Below are 19,405 nucleotides of genomic sequence, written 5' to 3'. Positions count from 1 at the left end.
CATCTGACGCAGAAATACTAAGACTCTGGTATTCGGGCCGACTGATTGCTACCTGCAAGCAGATAACCCAAGTATGATGACTGCAACAGTGAAACACGAAGAACATCCTATACATCTACCTGTCCAGATCCAGAATCTTGAATCTCTGCATGAAAGAAATTACCAGAAAGCAATAAATGAGGATCAAAAGCTTGACTAAAACTCCTGAGTCAGCTCCAGTAACTACTCCTCTCAGGAAATCTGAGGAGGGGTAGATGCATGTTTAGTTTTTGTTTTCTTTTTGGCAGAAAAAAATTGAGGCCAACGGTGTTAGAAATGGCAGCATTAGGTTCCACAGGGATAGGGACAACATTCTGACAAAATAGGGAAGACCTTCCCTGTTCCCTCTTCCACGGCCAAAAAGAGTGGCTCTCCCTTGCCCACTAAGGGGGACTCCAACAGCCACAGAGGACGTGGTTACCTTCCGGTGCATAGTGGCTGTAGGTGTCACACCAGAGGAATCCAGGGTAAAGGATGAGTGGGTCTGAGGTAAAACAAATGGCCAGAGCAAAGTCACCTACCTGTGGCAAATTACTAGCCTGCTGTGGTGGCAATGGCCGTTTGCTTAACTTTTTATTTTTATGGCTGGAAGAAGGATTGACCTTGGCACAGACAGTCTGTTCCACAGGCAAGCTAATAAATGGTGCCTCTTTCCCATGGAAAACAAGCAGCAAAAGCCAGTAAAAGCCTTTAAGTCACCTTTTCACACAAACACAGTAAAAAGAACTTTAAAAGTCGTTAAAAGCATTTTAAAATCATTTATCTGTGGAGAAATTGTGTTTATTTTACTTTTTCGGACTAGCAGGTGTTTTAAACTGACAGAAAAAAACAGCCACCTCATCTAAAAAGTGCAGTACAGTCTCATGACAGTCAGTTAAAACACAAACTCTTAGCTTTAAAATACTGCTCATGAAAAAAAGCATCAATAATCAACCAAAATAATTGAATAGAAAGTTTTTCCTCAAAGGGAACTTCTCTACCCAGCTAAAGAACAGCCCAAGCTGACCAGTGATCCTTGAAAGGCTCAAAGGAGCGTGCTCTTACGCAGCAGTAAAGCTCTGAAGGGCTTGGTGCCCAAACATGTCTTTTAGTCAGCTCAGCACGTGCTGTTTGACAGTTTGGGTACGTGGAAGGTGTCCAGGAACTTTGAAAGATGGACAGCAATTATATCCTTTGCAGACTATAAGCCAGACAGCTAAGGCTACTGCAGCAGTGCTCAATATCATAAGCAAACAACAATGCCCAACAGGGTGTGCATTACTTTGTAAACAACACACTCCCAAGAGTGTTCGGAGGCCTGACACCACAGGTGACAGGAAAATGCCAAGGATTCCAACAAATGAGGAAAATCAACCTCTCTGACTTGGTCCTCCCAAGATGGAGAAACTCATGGGAGAGATGGTTGAACCAGACAGAAAGACAATATAGATCTATCATTATGGTAAGTACACAGCTTTCATATAAGATACTGCCTTTTCTGTCTGGATTCAACCTGTAGGACAGAGACCCCATCTAAAACCTTAGGGAGGTCTTACAGAAGGATATTGTACAATACAGTGAAATCAAAAGAAGCTCTGGACCTCAACTGAATGTCCTATTTATAGTGGGATACAAACATGTAAGGACCCACTCAAACAGAAGCTGCACAATCCAAAGCAGCCCTGAAGAAGAAAGCTGGAGAAGTATCCATAGCTCTAGCATAATTACCTTTCAGTTTACAATGAAAGGGCTTTCCATCAGATAGCTACTTGGAGAGAGTATCTTAGACAATGACATGCTCAACTGGGTCTTTGAAAAAGGAGATAACCGTTTAGAATTTTTGAAAGGTTTAGTTTCGTCCAAGTAAATCTCAACTGTTTATGGACATCAAGACAATGCAGTAAATATTCTCCATTGTTGGAAATTTCAGAAAAGAACACTGGCAAGTGAATGGACTGATTCAAATTGTTCTCCAGATCCACCTTTGGCAGGCCAGCAGAATCCGTGAAGAGGAATACCCTATATTTATGAAGGCAGGGCTATTATGCCTTCCCTGACTGACTCTGCAGTTTGGACACCAGCTTAGAGGAAGTAGCAGACATTAAAAATAAAGACTTCCAAGTCATCCACAACAGAAGGCTGAAATGAAGGTGTAATCAGCACATGAAGCATGAACGGCAAATCTCACAGTGGGAGAGGGTCCCAGACTGGAGGACACAACAAAAATGTACCCTTGAGAAAGGCCTTCGAAATTCTGAGATCAGCCAATGCCATATTGTCCCTGCCAATATGAAAAATGAAAACAGCTGCCAAGTATACCTTAATAGTAAAATAACTGGATCCAGAGTTAGATGTCTACTAGAAAATCCAGAATCACCTCCAAAAAGGCTGAAAAGGGATCCAAAACCTTAGAGTTACCCAAACAACCAAAAACATTTCCATTTACTAGTGTACACTCTACACATCAACATAGGTTCATAGGTAGGTACTAGGCTACTGGCCCTAGGGCCTATATAAGCCTAGCCAAAAATGTACCCTGGCTTTCGCCACCCAAGAAAATTATTTTCCTGTGCCACTGTTGAGCAGAGCCACAGAAGTGATCCCCGGGGTGAATTTCCTATTTCCCATCCAATCATCAAGATTTTTCGTGAACAGTGCTAATGAGGGGCTCTGACATAGATAGGTAGTCTGTTCCAGAGTATGGGAAGTCTCTGGGACAGGAATCTATCCAGTTTATTGTGGTGACAAGGTTTAGGTCCCAAGAGCGTTGTGATTTCTTTAAGTGGAGCATGTCCAACAGCTCTGGGTTTGACATAGCTTTGTATGTTAGGCAGAGAAGCATGTCCAACAGCTCTGGGTTTGACATAGCTTTGTATGTTAGGCAGAGGAGCATGTCCAACAGCTCTGGGTTTGACATAGCTTTGTATGTTAGGCAGAGGAGCATGTCCAACAGCTCTGGGTTTGACATAGCTTTGTATGTTAGGCAGAGGAGCATGTCCAACAGCGGTGGGTTTGACATAGCTTTGTACGTTAGGCAGAGGTCGCCTCGTACTAGACATTTTTTGGTAAAACAAAATATGCACTACTCGTTCTGAAAGGTTGGGATTTCTGGCCATCAGGGCAACTGGAGAAGCCATGCTGTTAACTGGAGCATCTGAAGGTCAGATGGATCCAGACCTGCTGGGTGAGAAATCTGATCTGGAATGGAATCCAGGACCCAAGCCGCTACTTCAGAAGAGGCCAAATGAAAAGAAACCACACCTGTTGGGGGCCAAAAGGGGGCAATGAAAACTACTGTTGTTCTGCAATGGACTTCCTTCTGAAGAAACTCTATTATTATCAGGATTGGAGGGTAGGTGTACACAGGAGACCTGTGGGGGCCAAGCATAGAGAACAGCATCAGTGGGTAAATATCCCCGAGGATGGACTACTGCATAATAGCTACTGCTCTTGGTCTTGTAGGCGGATGCAAACAGATTGCAAGACAGAGTGCCTCATTGCTGACAAATCTGAGCGGCAACAATTGGACTCCGAGACCACTAATGCAGAAAGAGAATGTTCCTGCTCAAATGATCTGCCGTTATGCTGGAATTATCTGGGATGTGTGCTGCACCCAGAAACTGTTGACATAAAAAATTGTCCACTGCCAGACTCACACGACCTCCTGACAAAGAGGATACGAATGGGTACCCCCTGTTTGTTCAGATAACAAATGACAGATATGTTGTCGATCTGAACCGAATTCATACCCTTGGGAAGAACTTCCTGAAAGGCCTGCAATGAAAGGAGGACCATTCTCATCTCTAAAACACTGATGTGAAGATTGGACTCTGTAGTGGACAAGGTCCCCTGGACAGTCCTCCCTTTGAAATGCACCCCCCCACCCAAGAAGAGAGATGCCTGTTGTGACCATGCCTGGGGGGAGAAGAAATGGTCTCCCAGTGGACAATAAGGGAAACTCCACCCACCATATCATCTGATTTCAACAGGCACTTGTCAACACAATGTGGAACTCCATTGGATCCGTCAAATAGGACCAATGCACCAGTAATGTCCACTGCATAACCCTAAAGTGGTACACAGCTAGAGGAACCAAGCAGATGGCTGTTGCCATGTATCCTAAAAACTTGAGAACAAGGAAAGCCAGAGGTTTTGGCTCCCAGGGAACTGCACAGCTGGAATAAACTGTCCCTGGCTCTAACTAAGGATGCTCTCATGCAGGCAGTTAGGAGCCAATCATCCAAGTAAGGGAAGACCCGGAACCCCTGCAGACTAAGCAAGGTTGCCACAACTGCCATACACATGGCGAACAACTGACAATGACTGGCTTCAAGCCAGAAGTGCAGAAACCTCCTAAAACACCTCTCTATCTTTATGTGATGGTAGGCGTCATTGAGGTTGACGCAACACATCTAGTTGTCCTTCCTCAATAGAGGCAGAATGAACTGCACCAATGACCATCCAGAACTTGGTCTGTTTTACAAAATGATGGCCTGAGGTCTTTGTGGTCCTTGTTCTTCTTTATAACCAAAAAGAACCTTGAATAGACCCTGGATCCACATTGCCCTGGTGAAATCTGTTGGATGACACTTCTCTGATGGGGTGGCATGTCTGAAAGATGTTTGGGATTTAAATATGTAATTGTATAGCCTCTGGACATGGCTCTTGACACCCATACGTTCGAGGTGATGGTCTTCCAAATGTCTGGGTGTACAGCCAAATGACCCCAGACTGCCTCAACAGCCAGACAGTAGGGACACCTCTCGGGGTCACTGAAAGTGCTTCCCAGAGAAAACTCCACAAATGCCTTGGTTCTGCAGACTGCCCCTGCTATGAGGGCAATGGTCATTTAAAAAAAAAAAAAAAAAAAGGGGGACATTTTTCCCCTCTCCTGGTTTTGAAGGAAGGTCCACTGAGGGGTAGAAAACATTTTATTTATTTGCAGTTGGTTAACCAGGATAGTCCATTGGGCCAATGAGAACCCGTTTTCAATGGAGTCCTGGGGAGAAAAGCTCCATGACAAAACAAAGATTACAGCAGTTTACAAATTAAATTTCTGTTTATAAGACGCAACAAAGTTTCAGCAGTTACAATTAAATTTTTAGGTTACATTTAGTAGAAAACAAAACATTGTATTTGTAAATATACAGTTTCTTGAAATGGAATAGTACAACTTGAGAATTGAATAAGTTATTTAAATTGGCTTAGTAACTGATAGATGCAAATATGAAGTTAGTGTCTGGGATATATGAAATAGTTGCCTATAGGAAGTGGAGAATAGGCTATGTTGGGTGGGAGCAGGAGCAGGAGCATTCCCACTTGAATGTTAGATGCGAGTGACATACTCCAATGGCAATCAGCGTCTTCCATCCTGCTCACTCCTGGTCAAAATGTCCTTAACATTAGGCCCAAAAAGTGAACAGCCATCAAAGGGGATATTAATAAAGGATGCCTTGAAGCAGTCCACAGAAGCTACATGGACATGTTAGCAAGTCTTCAAAGTATTCGGAGACCCTGGAATTTGCTGTTTCTAAATTACTCTCAACACTTTCAACACAATGTTGTGCTGAAGTCTGGTCAAGTGAGCAAAATACAACACCCTCAATATGAACATGCCTAAGGTATAGCAGCACTTCTGCAACCGATCCAATGCCCGACATTCCCTATTCAGGGGATGAACAGAGGAACTCTATTCTGAGATGTCATTCTTAGTGGCCGCAATCATCACAAATCTATTAATGGCCATACCCTTGCTCCAGTGTTCCCAATCCTGGGGAGGAGTGAGACTCTTGTCTGGTTTCTTACGGATCAGTTTCACCATACTGAGTTCCATCCATAGCCTCCAGAACACCAGGTCAATAAGGGCATCCAAAGAGGTGAACACCAAGGACACAGACAGACCCACCTTGAAGGCTCCCAAAAATTCTACCTCCTCCAGAGATGAGGCTTTGGCATTCCAACCACCACACTGGGAAAGCTGCTCCAAAAGATCACCAAAGGAGGTGTCCTCTTGGGGGTGATTTGGAAGACCCCTCTACTTCCTCCAGGTTAGTATCCTCAATGAGGAAATACTCAAAAGAATCCAGGTGATTCCTCTTGCAGTGTCTCCTGCCTGAAACTTCCTGCCCTGAAGAATGTAGTGGGGGAAACAGAAGAGACAGGGGGGCCCTGAAGGTAGGGCAAACTGGAGACCACCCATGTCAAAGGCAGAAAGTGAAGCAGGCCACCTGGACCCTATGGACCTAGGATCCGAACATCCCAAGGACACACCAGACCTGAGCTGCTCCATCCTGCCCTAACTCTGAGACTGGAGCCAAACTGTCAACAGCAGTGGCATTGAGAGGGACAGACAATCACCAAACTGTTGAACACAACCTGGAAACCCCCCATCTCAAAGTGTCAACTCCAGGGCCCTTTCATTCCAATGTGGCCAGGCATTCAGATCTGACTCAAGGAGGAAAAAGGCAACCAGCTCTGATGACCTCAGAACAGTAAGTCCTATGGGAGGAAATCAACTTAAGAGTCAACACCTCGAGCCAAGGAACCAAAGCCAAGGGATCAGTCCTAACTATCTGTGCTTGTGAAAAGGACCACATCAGCTGCTCCAAGTCAGGAAGTCTTAAACTCCCAAACAAATGGGACTATCAAGCCGACAAAGCCACCGATAGAGGATTGCCTACTGGACGATGGCGCCGACAACTGTATCCAAACCACAGAAGCTCTGATCCTAGACAGATAAGGGGACAACTTCGGTGAGGACTCTCAATGAGTAGAAGGGAAAAAAAGTCCTGTGTGAGGAAGCCCCTTTGACAAAAATGGCCCAGAATGATAAGAGTGGGAGAGGAAGCCTTACCCACAGTTGGTGTCAAAGGCAACCAGGTCAAATGTGTTAGAGCCAATAATAGAGGAAAAACTCCTGGGGGAGCCAAAGGTCTTGGGCCGTTCAGATTCGACAGACCAAAAGAGGGGGTTGATTGTTTTCAGTCCCCTTCAAATATGTGGGGTCCCAAGAGCCCTGCTTATGACCCCAATCACCCTTATTACTTTTGCTGGGAGAGGAGTTGCCAGCATGCAACAGTCCTTTTAGGACCAACTTGGACCTTCTCTAACAGTGCGAGTGCCAAGGCTCTTGCAAGTATAGCACAGCAACGCAAAGTGACAACCCCCAGACAGTATATACACCAGTCACTGGCATCTTGAGAAGGGTGATTCTGACTGCAATCTACACACTTTTTAAAATGTTTCTCCATACTGAACACAAAACGAATCTAATGCACCAACAAACGGTGTCCAAGTCAAAAAAACATCCAAAACAGTGCAAACAGTAATCCTACTAAAAACATTCTAGACAGGAAAAGCTCGCTAATAAGAACAACACACCTAACCCTATTAACCTACACTATCTACTACAAGACAACCTACACCATAACTAGAAAAATACAAAAAACAAGGATAGAGGATAAGAATAAGCTAAACTAAAAACTCAAAAATTTACAATAAAGGACACACTCCTAAGGAGCAAACCAGCAAGCTGTTGTCCAGGAATGGCAGCAAATGATATCTGGGATAATTTTAGTTAAGCAGGGGACTGTGGGTAGAGGAGATGGGGCTGTGCACGCTGAGGTCTTTGGAATATGGCCAGCCTTGGATTCAAGCTAGATCCGATACCCCACAGGTTGAATCCAAATAGAAAACACAACATTGGATCAACTATCTCTGCAATGCTTACTTATGAGCAAGAACAAAGCTGAGAACAAAATTTGAAGAGTCTGAATCTCTGCCTGTTAGACGAAAGAAGCAAATGAGATCTGGAGAAATGAGGAACATTTTGGGAGTAAGAGGAGGAGCTCCTGCTATGGAAAATCCTATATAGTAAATTCAGTACAGCCTGCAGCCACCAGTTCTGTCTGTGGAAATGGATAGACAAGATTATTCAAGATATACCAATTTAGTGTTCCAGCATTAAAAGCAAAGAAGCGACAAACCACTCTACAGTGGATTATGTCAATCTGAAAGTCTTCCCATAGACAGCATCATCCGGGGGAGGAGATGTAGTGATGGACAGCATCATCCGGGGGAGGAGATGTAGTGATGGACAGCATCATCCGGGGGAGGAGATGTAGTGATGGACAGCATCATCCGGGGGAGGAGATGTAGTGATGGACAGCATCATCCGGGGGAGGAGATGTAGTGATGGACAGCATCATCCGGGGGAGGAGATGTAGTGATGGACAGCATCATCCGGGGGAGGAGATGTAGTGATGGACAGCATCATCCGGGGGAGGAGATGTAGTGATGGACAGCATCATCCGGGGGAGGAGATGTAGTGATGGACAGCATCATCCGGGGGAGGAGATGTAGTGATGGCCAGCATCATCTTCTCTCCCAAACAGGGCCTTCAGTAACCTCAGAATTTCTCTGGAATACTCCAAAAGGAACAAACACAGTCTTCTAGCACAAGCTATAGAAAGTAAAATTTTATGCTCACCTGATGCAAGAGACATCCAATGATCATGAGTACACCGGGCATCGGCTCACCGGTGCTAGAAAGTACAGTTTTGTACCTACCATAAATGTAGATGTCCGATAGGAATGCATCTGCAGTCCTTACAAATGGGTTGTCCTGTCGTCAGGCAGCCCTTTGGTCGGCCGGATTCCAAAGTCTGGGTCTGGCTTCGGCTGGTGTCGCACTTCACCCGACGTCATTGCTGTAGTTACTCGGGTATAAAGGCATCAGCCGACGCCATTTTCCTCAGTGTTTCTTGCCCCAGATGCCAGGTGCCCTCTAGGAAGGCTAAATTTTGATGAATGCCAATGGTTCAAAATATTAGAGAGCAAACAAAAAATAAGCATGTATGTACATATATACAAACAAATACACCATAATAGATTCCCCCAGCTAGCTATAAGAGGGCAAATACCCTAGGAGTACCACAGAGGGGAAGGAGGGTGGGTAATCCTGACTGCAGATGCATTCCTATCGGACATCTACATTTATGGTATGTACAAAACTGTACTATGTCCTTCAAGGATGCATCTGCAGTCCTTACAAATGGGTAGAATACCATAGCCAAACTGGGGAGGAGGAAAGATAGAATTATGGTGTAGTTAAGATCCCTTGCAAAACAGCAGTGGCAAAACCTGCTCGGGATCTAGAGTATAAAGGTAAATTATAATGCTTGGCAAATGTATGCACGGAGCTCCAAGTAGCAGCCTCTAAAATGTCTTTGGTAGCCACTCCTAGTAGAAAAGCTGTGGTAGTGGCTGTAGCTCTTGTAGAGTGAGGCCTGATGTTTTCTGGAGTTTTCTTTCCATGGTAGGAGTAACAAAATCTAATGCAATTTCCTATCCACTTAGATATTGTCTGTTTTGTAATTCCTTTCCTTCCATTCCTGCTGCATATGCTACCAGTAGCTGGTCAGTTTTTCTATTGCTCTTGGTCCTGTCCAGGTAGTAGCGTAATTGTCTGTGTACATCCAAGGTATGCAACAGTCTTTCTCCCTGTTCTGTGGATTGGGGAAGAATGTAGGTAGGTGGATAGCCTGATTTAAAGATACTCTGGAGACCACCTTAGGCATAAAAGTAGGATTTGTTCTCATGGACACTCTATCTTGATGGAAGATCAGAAAGGGTTGTACTGCCATTAATGCCTGTAGCTCAGAAACCCTTCTTGCTGAAGTGATTGCCAGCAGGAAAGCAGTTTTCCATGATAAGTATTGCAATTCTGCTGTTGCTGCTGGTTCGAAAGGAGGTAGTGTCAATTTTTCTAGCACAAAGTTCAAGTCCCATGCAGGTAATGGTGGCTTCCTATGAGGTTTTACATTTTTAATTCCTCTCAGAAACTGCCTGAGCAGAGGATGTGAGAAAACTGGAGGATCCAAGTCGTATTCTGCTGAAATAGCTGAGGCATGAATCTTAATGGAAGAGTAGGACAGGCCTTTGTGGAATAGCTCTGCCAAGTATTCCAGGATGTTGGCTATGTTTACCAGTGACACATCTTCCCCTTTAGCAGTACTCCAAATGAGATATCTTTTCCATTTTGCTGAACAGGTTTTCCTTGTTGAAGGTCTGCGAGCTTCTAAGATAATGTCCTTAACCCTTTGGGATAAATTTGGGTTAATTTGTCTTATGCAATGTTCCAGGCAGTCAGCTGCAGAGTTTTCAGGTTTGGATGCAGGGTGTTGTAATTGTTCTGAGTTAACAGCAAGGGAACTAGGGTAAGGGCCATATCTGTTCCCGAGACATGCTCCTCAGTAATGGGTACCAATGTTGCCTTGGCCAATCTGGAGCTATCAGAATGATCCTTGGACGGTCTTCTTTGATCTTCAATAGCACCTTGTGCATCAAAGGAAGTGGTGGGAATGCATATGCTGACAGATTTTTCCAACTGAAGGATAGGGAGTCCACCTTCCATGCCAGTGGGTGGTACGTCCTGGTGCAGAATTTCTTTAATTGGTGATTGAGTGGGGATGCAAATAAGTCTATTTCTGGGAGACCCCATTTTCTTGTAATGGTTTTGAAGATGTTCGGATGCAGCATCCATTCGTGGGCATCCGTGGTAGTCCTGCTTAATATGTCTGCTAGAGTGTTTTCTTTTCCTGGTACAAAGATTGCTTGTAACTGAATGTTGTAACTCAGGGCCACATTCCAGAGGTCCAGGGCCATCCGGCATAGAGGGTACGAATGTGTGCCTCCCTGCTTGTTGATGTACCACATAACTGTGGTGTTGTCTGTCCTTATCATCAATTGGCCTTGTCGAAGAAATGGTTTGAAAGTCTGAATTGCCAGTTTTACTGCCAGCATTTCCTTTAGGTTTATGTGTAGATGCAGCTGCTCTTGAGTCCATAAACCCTGTATGCATTTGTTCATCATGTGGGCCCCCCAACCGAGGTCTGAGGCGTCCGTTGTGATGGTTTGGCTTGGTTGAGTGCTGTGGAAGGGCAATCCTTCATTTGATTGACAGGCCTGAGCCCACCATTGGAATTCTTGCTTCAGGCATGGAATTATTGGAATTTGAGTTTCTAGGCTGTGCTTGTGCTGAGACCATAAATTCCTTGGGTACCACTGTAGTTTTCTCATATGCAGTCTGGCATGTGGGACCAAAATTATGCAGGATGCCATGAAGCCCAATGCTTGTAGGACTTTTCTTGCTGTTAGATGGTTTTGTTTGGTTAATGCCAAGAAGTAGAGAGGGAGTTGCTCCTGTTTTTCTACTGTTAGGAATGCCATTTGTTTGGATGTGTCCAGCTCCGCACCCAAAAAGGTTATCTTTTGGGATGGTATCAGCCTTGACTTTTTTATATTGACTGTGTATCCCAGGGCTTGTAGAAGGTAAATGACTCTTTTCAAGTCTTCTGCTAGCTTGTTTTTGTTGTCCGCTTGTATTAGGCAGTCGTCCAGGTAAGGGTAGATTTGGATCCCCTGAAGCCTGCAATGAGCGATTACTGGCAGGCATTTCGTGAACACTCTGGGCGCAGTAGATAAGCCAAAGGGCAATGCTGAGAATTGATAATGCTCTGATCCTGCAAGAAATCTGAGGTATCTTCTGCAATTTGGTCGTATGGGGACGTGCAGGTATGCCTCCTTGAGATCTAGAGTTACCAGCCAAGACTCCTTGCCCAGCATGGGAAGAAGCTGCTGTAGGGTCAGCATTTTGAATTTTGGAACAATGAGGAATGTGTTTAAAGCGGACAGATCGAGAATTGGTCTCCATTTGCCTTCTTTCCTTGGTACTAGGAAGAGTCTGGAGTAAAAGCCCTTTCCTTGCTCCATATGTGGTACCTTTTCCACAGCTCTCATCTTTAATAATTGATTTACTTGTTGTAGAGCTTCTGCCTTTTGATTTGGAGGTAGGTTTGGCATTCCTCTCTTTCCTGGTAGAGTATGGAAATGAAACCTGTAACCTTGGTCTATTGTCTGCAAAATCCACTTGTCTCTTGTGATGTAATGCCAGTTCTTTGTAAATAAAGCTAGCTTCCCGCCTAAGGGTGCTTCTAGTTGTTCCCTGGTAGGCTGTGCCAGAGCCAAGTCACTGTGATTGTCCTGTAGTAGTGGTGGTGGCTGTGTCTGTGCCTCGCTGGTTGTTACCCTGCCACTGGCGTCCCCTGTAGGCACCTCTGGATTGGCTTCTCCCTCTTGAACGCCTATTTCTTCCTCTCTGTGCTTTGGAGGAGTCTGGAAAGGACCAATTCTTGGAGGGCCAATTCCTGCTAAACCTTGGAGGTTGGACCTGTAAGAAATCTTTCACTGTTTGGACAGATTTTGCCTTCTCTTCCATCTTCTTCAGCACCTGTTGTGCAGGAGAGCCAAACAAATTGATCTTGTCCATGGGAGCATCTAGTAGTTTTGATTTGACATGGTCCGGTAAGGCCTGCTCTTTTAACCATGCATGCCTTCTGATAACTGTGCCAGTCATGGCTGATCTAAAGGAAGCCTCCAGTGCATCATAGCCGCATTTTAAAGAATGGTTACTAACTTGCTGAATGTTATGTACCATTTCCTGAACATATTTCTTGTCTAAAGGTTCATCAGAGGACAGTTTTTTGGTTAACTGGTCTAGCATAAATTCTTGATACTGGATCATATGAAATTGACAGTTCAAGGCCCTAGCTGACAGAGTAGCAGAAGTGTAAACTTTTTTACCCCATCTCTAAGGACCTGGATTCCCTTTCAGAGGGGAGGGGATTTTTTGGCAGAGGTAGATGCTACAGCCTTAGGCCCCTGGGAGATAGTCTCAGGATCTGCAAAAGGAGCCTTGTATAAATGGTGATGTGTGTCCGGGACCCTGTAGAACCTATCGGGCTTAGCAGGGGCCGGAGGTAATGAATCAGGAGCAGTACAAGCATCATTAAATGCATCATCTACAACAGACAGAACTGGAGGTATAGCTAAAGGCCTATGTTGTGGTAAATGCAAAAGGTTCTAAGCCTTTTCTGGAGTCTGAAAAATCTTGGCCCTGCCACTGAAATTGTTCCCTCATAGCATGCAAGGTTTCCCCAAAGGAAAATTCCTCAGGTGGAGAGGCAGAAGGGATGGACTCTTCAGCATCAGAGTCTTCATAAGGGGAAAAGGGAGACTCTGGAGGGTTTGTATTATCTGAATCATCAGAGGAATCAGCTGTGGAAACTGGGTCAGGGGCTCTGCTCTAGGCCTCTTCTCTGGAGGTGGGTGAGAGGCCCTGTCTGGGAGAGGTTGGGATCCCGGATTAAAGAAATGAGATCCTCTGCTAAACTAAGCATTTGGGAACTGGAGCTAGGCCTGTGAGAGGGGGTCTTAACAGGCACAGATTTAGTAGCTTTAGCTGTTTTAGCCCTGGCAAAGGCCTTAATGGACATGGCTGCAGGAGGCCTAGCAGCTCCACGTGCAGGGGTTGAAATATCCAAGGGAATAGTGTCAGATAATTCCTGAGAAACCACAACTGCAGGTTGGATTTCAGAAGCCGATTCCACCAGGTTGGAAGAGGCCTCGGAAGAAGGTAAGCTTTCGGCTGAAGGAAGAACCGCTTGCTCGGTTTCAGCCGAAACCGAGACACTCGCGGTTGTCTTAACCGAGGTTTCGGCCAAAACCGCGGACCGCGAGTGTTGGTCCTTTTCCTTGCATTTTTTGGATATTTGTGAAGTCGGAGGATCCGACGGCATAATATAAGCAAAATCAGAGCTGAAAAACTGCTCAGCAAATTCCGACCGACGTCTAAGCGTCCGTCGGTTAAAAGAAGCACAGGCTAGACAAGCTGCTACGTCGTGGTCTGGGCCTAAACAAGGTAAGCAGTAAGAGTGGAAATCTTTATGAGGTATTTGTTTCCCACAAGTTAAACAGTTATTCACTTTTTCTGACATCGGCTGAGGCAAGAAAGAGTCCCCAACGGGGTACTTAGCTTTTTAGAAGTCTTCGGTAGTAGTAGAAATATTCGGTAGTAGTAATCTCTGGTTCTGACCGACCGGCACTTGCGAACAGCTTCTGCTTCGGGCGCCACGCGGCAAGAAAGACTGAGGAAAATGGTGTCGGCTGATGCCTTTATACCCGAGTAACTGCAGCAATGACGTCGGGTGAAGTGCGACACCAGCCGAAGCCAGACCCAGACTTTGGAATCCGGCCGACCGAAGGGCTGCCTGACGACAGGACAACCCATTTGTAAGGACTGCAGATGCATCCTTGAAGGACATCAGGTGCATGCTACAGGGGCCTGGCAGATCTGTGCAGATCCCTAAACTAGCATCAATTGCTCATCTGTAAAAGAGAGTGCCCTTCACCAGTGATTTCAACTGCTAGAAGCTGTTTAACAATATGCATGCATCCAATATCTCTGGCTGAACATAGGACCACTGTGGATGGCGGGTCTACCTGTCTTTGCAGAAGTTTGAAGGGAATTGACCTGCTCCAGTCTAAGTCTGACTACAAGCCCTTAATGTGGGATTTGAGGGTTTACATCACATCAGCATGTCAACTGTCATAATGCTCACGTGTGGAAGTGTGGTGTTAATGTTCTGGGACTATTTAAGCAGCGGAAGCCTGGGATGCATCTATGTGGTCAGAATCACTCAGCACTGGACATAAGCTGGACTCGTCTCAAGCTAAGGGACATCAGACAATTTCTTTTTTCAGTACATTCAGCAAGTGGAAGCTTTAGCTGACCCTTGTCCTCCGGCTCTGTTGATTACACCATTTGCTTCAGGTCTGACCTGGGAACATGCAAGGGACCTAAATGCCAACTCCTCCCCATGGCCACCCCTTAACTGGGCCATACTTTTGGCTATAAAAAAGGCCTTGAGCTCTCACGGCATTGTCTGCAAGTGGCAGAGTTTAAGCAGTGGCACTTACAGTGCACCTTCACATTGGGGACTGGGCAGTACACGCACTGACAGTAGATGCAGTGGCACTTACAGTGCACCTTCACATTGGTCTCTAGGACTAGGTAGTACAAGCACTGATGGTAGATACAGTGGCACAGCGCACCTTCACATTGGGCACTAGGACTGAGAAGTACAGACAATGACGGTAGATGCAGTGGCACTTACAGCACAGCTACACACTGGGCACTAGGACTGGGCAGTACAGGCAGTGACGGTAGATGCAGTGGCACTTACAGTACACCTACACCTGGAGCACTAGGACTGGGCAGTACAGGCACTGATGGTAGATGGATCTGACTACTGTAGCACTTAACATGTTTCTTTAGCACTAAACCCAGTAGCTTTCCATTCAGCAGTCATTAGGATTGAAAGACAAACTGTGTGGCAGAAAAAAAATGGGGCAGCACAGGAGCAGACATGCACTGACAGAATAAGTACACCCCACAGTGTGAAGGTTCCAAAAACGTGTGTCTATAGGGATGTCAAAAGAAAAACATCCCAGTGGTGGTACACAAAGGCCCTCCCCAATAATATGACTAGTTGCTCCAGGCAGTACAGCAAAGGCAACATTTCAAGTAAATGTATGCATAAGCTGGCTAACACTGCAGGCTACGACTACATACAGCAACAAAGCACACAAGAGTGAAGAAAACAGACGTATGCGAGTTGCGACAGATGCATTGATAGGCCCACAATTCAAAATGTGGTAAAGTGGTATAAGAACTAATGACAAATCTAACTATACACATACTGAGAAACCTTATTACCTGAGCAAGTCCTGTAAGGTGAGATTAATCTTTCTCCCCAGGTTTCACTTGTGTGTCCTGGTTCTGAATCTACAGAGCAAACAGACAAAACAGAAGGAAAGCAAACATTTTTGGAAGGGGGAATGGATTTGGAGAATGATTTAATGAACGTACAAAAAGTTTATGAAAATAACTGAGAAAAAGAAAACACAACTTTTCACATGCCAACTGCTCATAAAAATAAGGAAGCTGCCTTGAATTTCTGACAAACCTTTACTGCACATTTCATTTACAGTGCAGTAAACTTTAATATGGACTTCTACCAGTCATTTTCCAAAATCCTATCTTCAAATCAATGTTTTGTTTCTCCAGTGGGCAATAAACAGTATCAGCAAAAGTGATATGTATAACTTTTATAATTAGGGCTGTCTTTAGCAATTGCTTGGCCCAGTATGGACCATTTTGGTGTCCTCCCACCCCAGAGTCAAATCCTTACTTTCCATCCCACATCCAAATCCCTTAAACCTGCTGACCACCTGGACTTAAGATTATTTCCTACTAGATATCAGGAATGAGCATTATTCACTGTGTATTAACAGAAAAACAATATGTATAAGCTTTTATTTTGTTAAAAAAATATGTTAAAATAGAAGCAAATCAGCTATATGGCTTGGTAAGCACTATGGACAGACAGACACACACAGACACCACCTTTGGGAGATGCTGCAGACAGCACTGAGCAGGCCATAACATCTGAAGCAATCTCATTTGAAATGTGAAACCTGGTAAAATCTTCTGAAAATTCCAGTCCCCAACTCTCACCTCTTATGCTTAATGTCACTAGATGCCATGAAATGTGGGGCAAACGAGTCAGAGGGGGAGGGGCCAAAAAGAGCATGAATATTTTCTAAATTCCATTCTAATGTTATATTAATCTCGTCTTCCTTCATGAGCGTCTAGCCACCTCCTGAGCTTGATCTGAATTAATGGAGTCCACTGCTTAGCTAATTCTCATACATTGTTAAAGTATTACTCCTTTCCCATGGAACAGAAGCAACAAATGCCAGTAAAAACTACCATTCTGCAAAAGTTACTTTCTGATAGAAAATCACAGCACAAAGCACTTCAAAACACTGTCTGCCCCCAAGAGTAAAGTAAACACAACTTCTCCACAGAAAGCATGTTTTCAGTTACTTTACACCACTTTTAAACTGACAGGAAAAATGAGCTCTCTTTAAAAGTTAGTCTTGTGCCAGTCCATTAAAACACAACACTCCCAACTCTAAAATAACTCTCCTGAAGAAGAAAGTGATAAAACAGCTACAAAATATGAAAATGGAATTTTTTCCCCAAAGGGACGTGCCTTTCCAGTGAAGGAAAAGCGCAAGCAGACAGTTGAGCTTCAAAAGCTTCAGAGTAGCGTACCCCTCAGCAGCAGTAAAGCAACGAAGGGCTTCACGCCCAAACTAGCCTTTTAGTCGGGTCACTTGCAAGTGCCTGTCAGTTTGGACGTGCAAAAGGTGGAAGGTGCCGTGAAGCTGTGGAAGCTGTCCAGCAGTTGTACTTTTGCAGGATATAAACCATACAGCTAAAGCTACTGCAGCAGTGATCAATATGAACACCTACGCAATCAGTCTACATGGCTTCTCCCAAGTCACGACCTACGCTACCAGATAAACCAAAAACACATCACAACATTCCATCATAGACTGGATCCTGACAAACTCCCCAAATACTACCTGCTCTACAGACTCATTACCTAACACCCTAAGTAACAATGTACCCACCTTTGTCATCAAAAAATAAACAAACTAGCAAACAGCAGCAATACAACCAGGCTAGAAACCTTACTACTTTCAACACTGATACCTTCATAGCAAACCTCAAAACGATAAACTAGAATCAGTTACATATTACACCATTAGATGAAGCTGTCTCTATGTTTAACAAATTTTTTCTTGATCTGCTTAACTCCCTTGCCCTTATTAGAACTAAACGCATCAAAAACAGATCTGCCCCATGGTTGTCTAAGCAAACCAAATTGCTCAAGAAACTCGGAGATAAAACCTGGTAGTCAAATACAATTTAAGACAAAAAATATACTACATAAAACTTTCATAAAATGCAATATTCTTCTGGTATGCAATCCACAATCACCTGCATTCAGGGCAATTCACTCGTCCTCCACCAACTCGCCATCAGACAGCAAGGCATTCCATTTAAACTCTGTCTTCAAACTGTTACCTCACTTATAAATAGCAATCCTAATTCCATACCTCCTCCCTCCTCACCTATCGAATTTCCCAAAACCACCTCCTTCTACTATCTCCACAACCACTATCAAATTCTTCCTTCAACTAAAAGCTACCACCCTTGTACACAGACTGTATCCATCCTAATAACTTTGGCAGAAATCCCACATCCTTCCCCTTCACAAAGGAGGTGCATTCTACAGACCTCTAACTTTCATCCAATAGCTTTTCTCCTGGCTAAAGTACTACGTAAAGAAGTACAATCCCAACTCCTTAAATAAATCTCTAAAAATAACCTTCCTCAAACATAGCATTATTTTCAGCCAAATCACAGCACCAAAACAGCCCATATACACCAAAATAGAAACCTGGGTAATCCCACCTCAGCCATCTTAATAGCCCTTTCAAAAGCATTTAACACAGTTTCCCGTGAAAACCCTTTTCAAAAACTACCCACCCTAGAACTGGATTCTCAACCATTTGGTTCTCAGGTTCTCTCTCTCCAACATATCTCAGGCTGTAAAATGGCAGAAAAAACTTTCCACCTTTCTCTCCAACTCTGCTGGAGTTCAAGGATCTATCACTGATCACTTAATATTTTCACAAATGACCACCATCCAGCCAGCAAACATGTTACCATTGTACAATATGCAGACGATTCAACACTCATCTGGCTTAGCAGAAAACCTACAGGAGCTCTAAATTCAAACCCAAAAACCTCTCAAGTCTATCATGGATAGATATCACACAGCTCTTCCTTATCCCCACCCCAACTAAGTAATGCTATTCACTTCTAGATCACTCTTTATCCTAACCTGAGCCAACAACACCATAATCAAACTGGTGAGATTCAAACCAAACTCTTAGGGGTCAGAGCAAATGAAAAAGTACAGTTTTGTACCTACCATAAATGTAGATGTTCGAAGATCCACATTGCTGCAGTCCTTACATATGGGTAGTCCGCTGTCCTCGGTCGGCCCGAATACCAAAGTATTAGGCTGACGTCGGTCAAGGCGCTTAAAACTGACATCAGGACGTCAGGGTACAAAAGCGCATGACCGACGTCATTTCCTCAGTCTTTTCTTGCCCCAGATGTCAGAAGGCCCTAACAAGAAAGGCCAAAGCCAAAAACCAGCAAAACCTAAACAACCACCCCATATTTACACTATGTACAACACAAACCACACCACCACCTTCAACAACAGAGGGGAAGGCGGGAGGGTATTGACTGCAGCAATGTGGATCTTCGAACATCTACATTTATGGTAGGTACAAAACTGTACTATGTTCTTCATCTCACATTGCTGCAGTCCTTACATATGGGTAGAATCCCAAAGCAGAGGTAAGGGAGGATGGCAAAACTATAAAGAATTAGGAGCTGCCAACATGCCTTGCAAAATTGCAGTTGCAAATCCAGCCCTAGATTTAGAGTAAAGTGGAAGGTGGTAATGCTTAGAGAAAGTATGCACTGAACTCCAAGTAGCTGCTTCCAAAATATCTTTAGTAGCCACCCCCCTTAAAAAGGCTGTAGAAGTGGCAG

At 44.4% G+C, this 19,405-nt stretch overlaps 1 protein-coding gene across 2 annotated transcripts in view; it reads right to left on the bottom strand.

The window, feature by feature from the left end:
- The window catches only part of ANKRD12 (ankyrin repeat domain 12), a 1,254,496-nt gene that overhangs the window by 662,122 nt on the left and 572,969 nt on the right, over positions 1 to 19,405 (bottom strand). The window contains exon 5 of one of the 2 annotated variants that reach the window (XM_044066536.1): positions 15,635 to 15,703. The exons of the other annotated variant lie outside the window; for it this stretch is intronic. Within the exon in view, the coding sequence (XP_043922471.1) occupies positions 15,635 to 15,703 (69 nt within the window). The remainder of the gene's footprint in view (positions 1 to 15,634; positions 15,704 to 19,405) is intronic. 2 annotated transcript variants of the gene reach the window in all.

The sequence above is a fragment of the Protopterus annectens genome, chromosome 3.part1, assembly GCF_019279795.1.
Source record: "Protopterus annectens isolate FY-2018-M chromosome 3.part1, PAN1.0, whole genome shotgun sequence".
In the NCBI taxonomy this organism is placed as follows: Eukaryota; Metazoa; Chordata; order Ceratodontiformes; family Protopteridae; genus Protopterus; species Protopterus annectens.
This window is presented reverse-complemented; position numbering and strand designations above follow the sequence as displayed.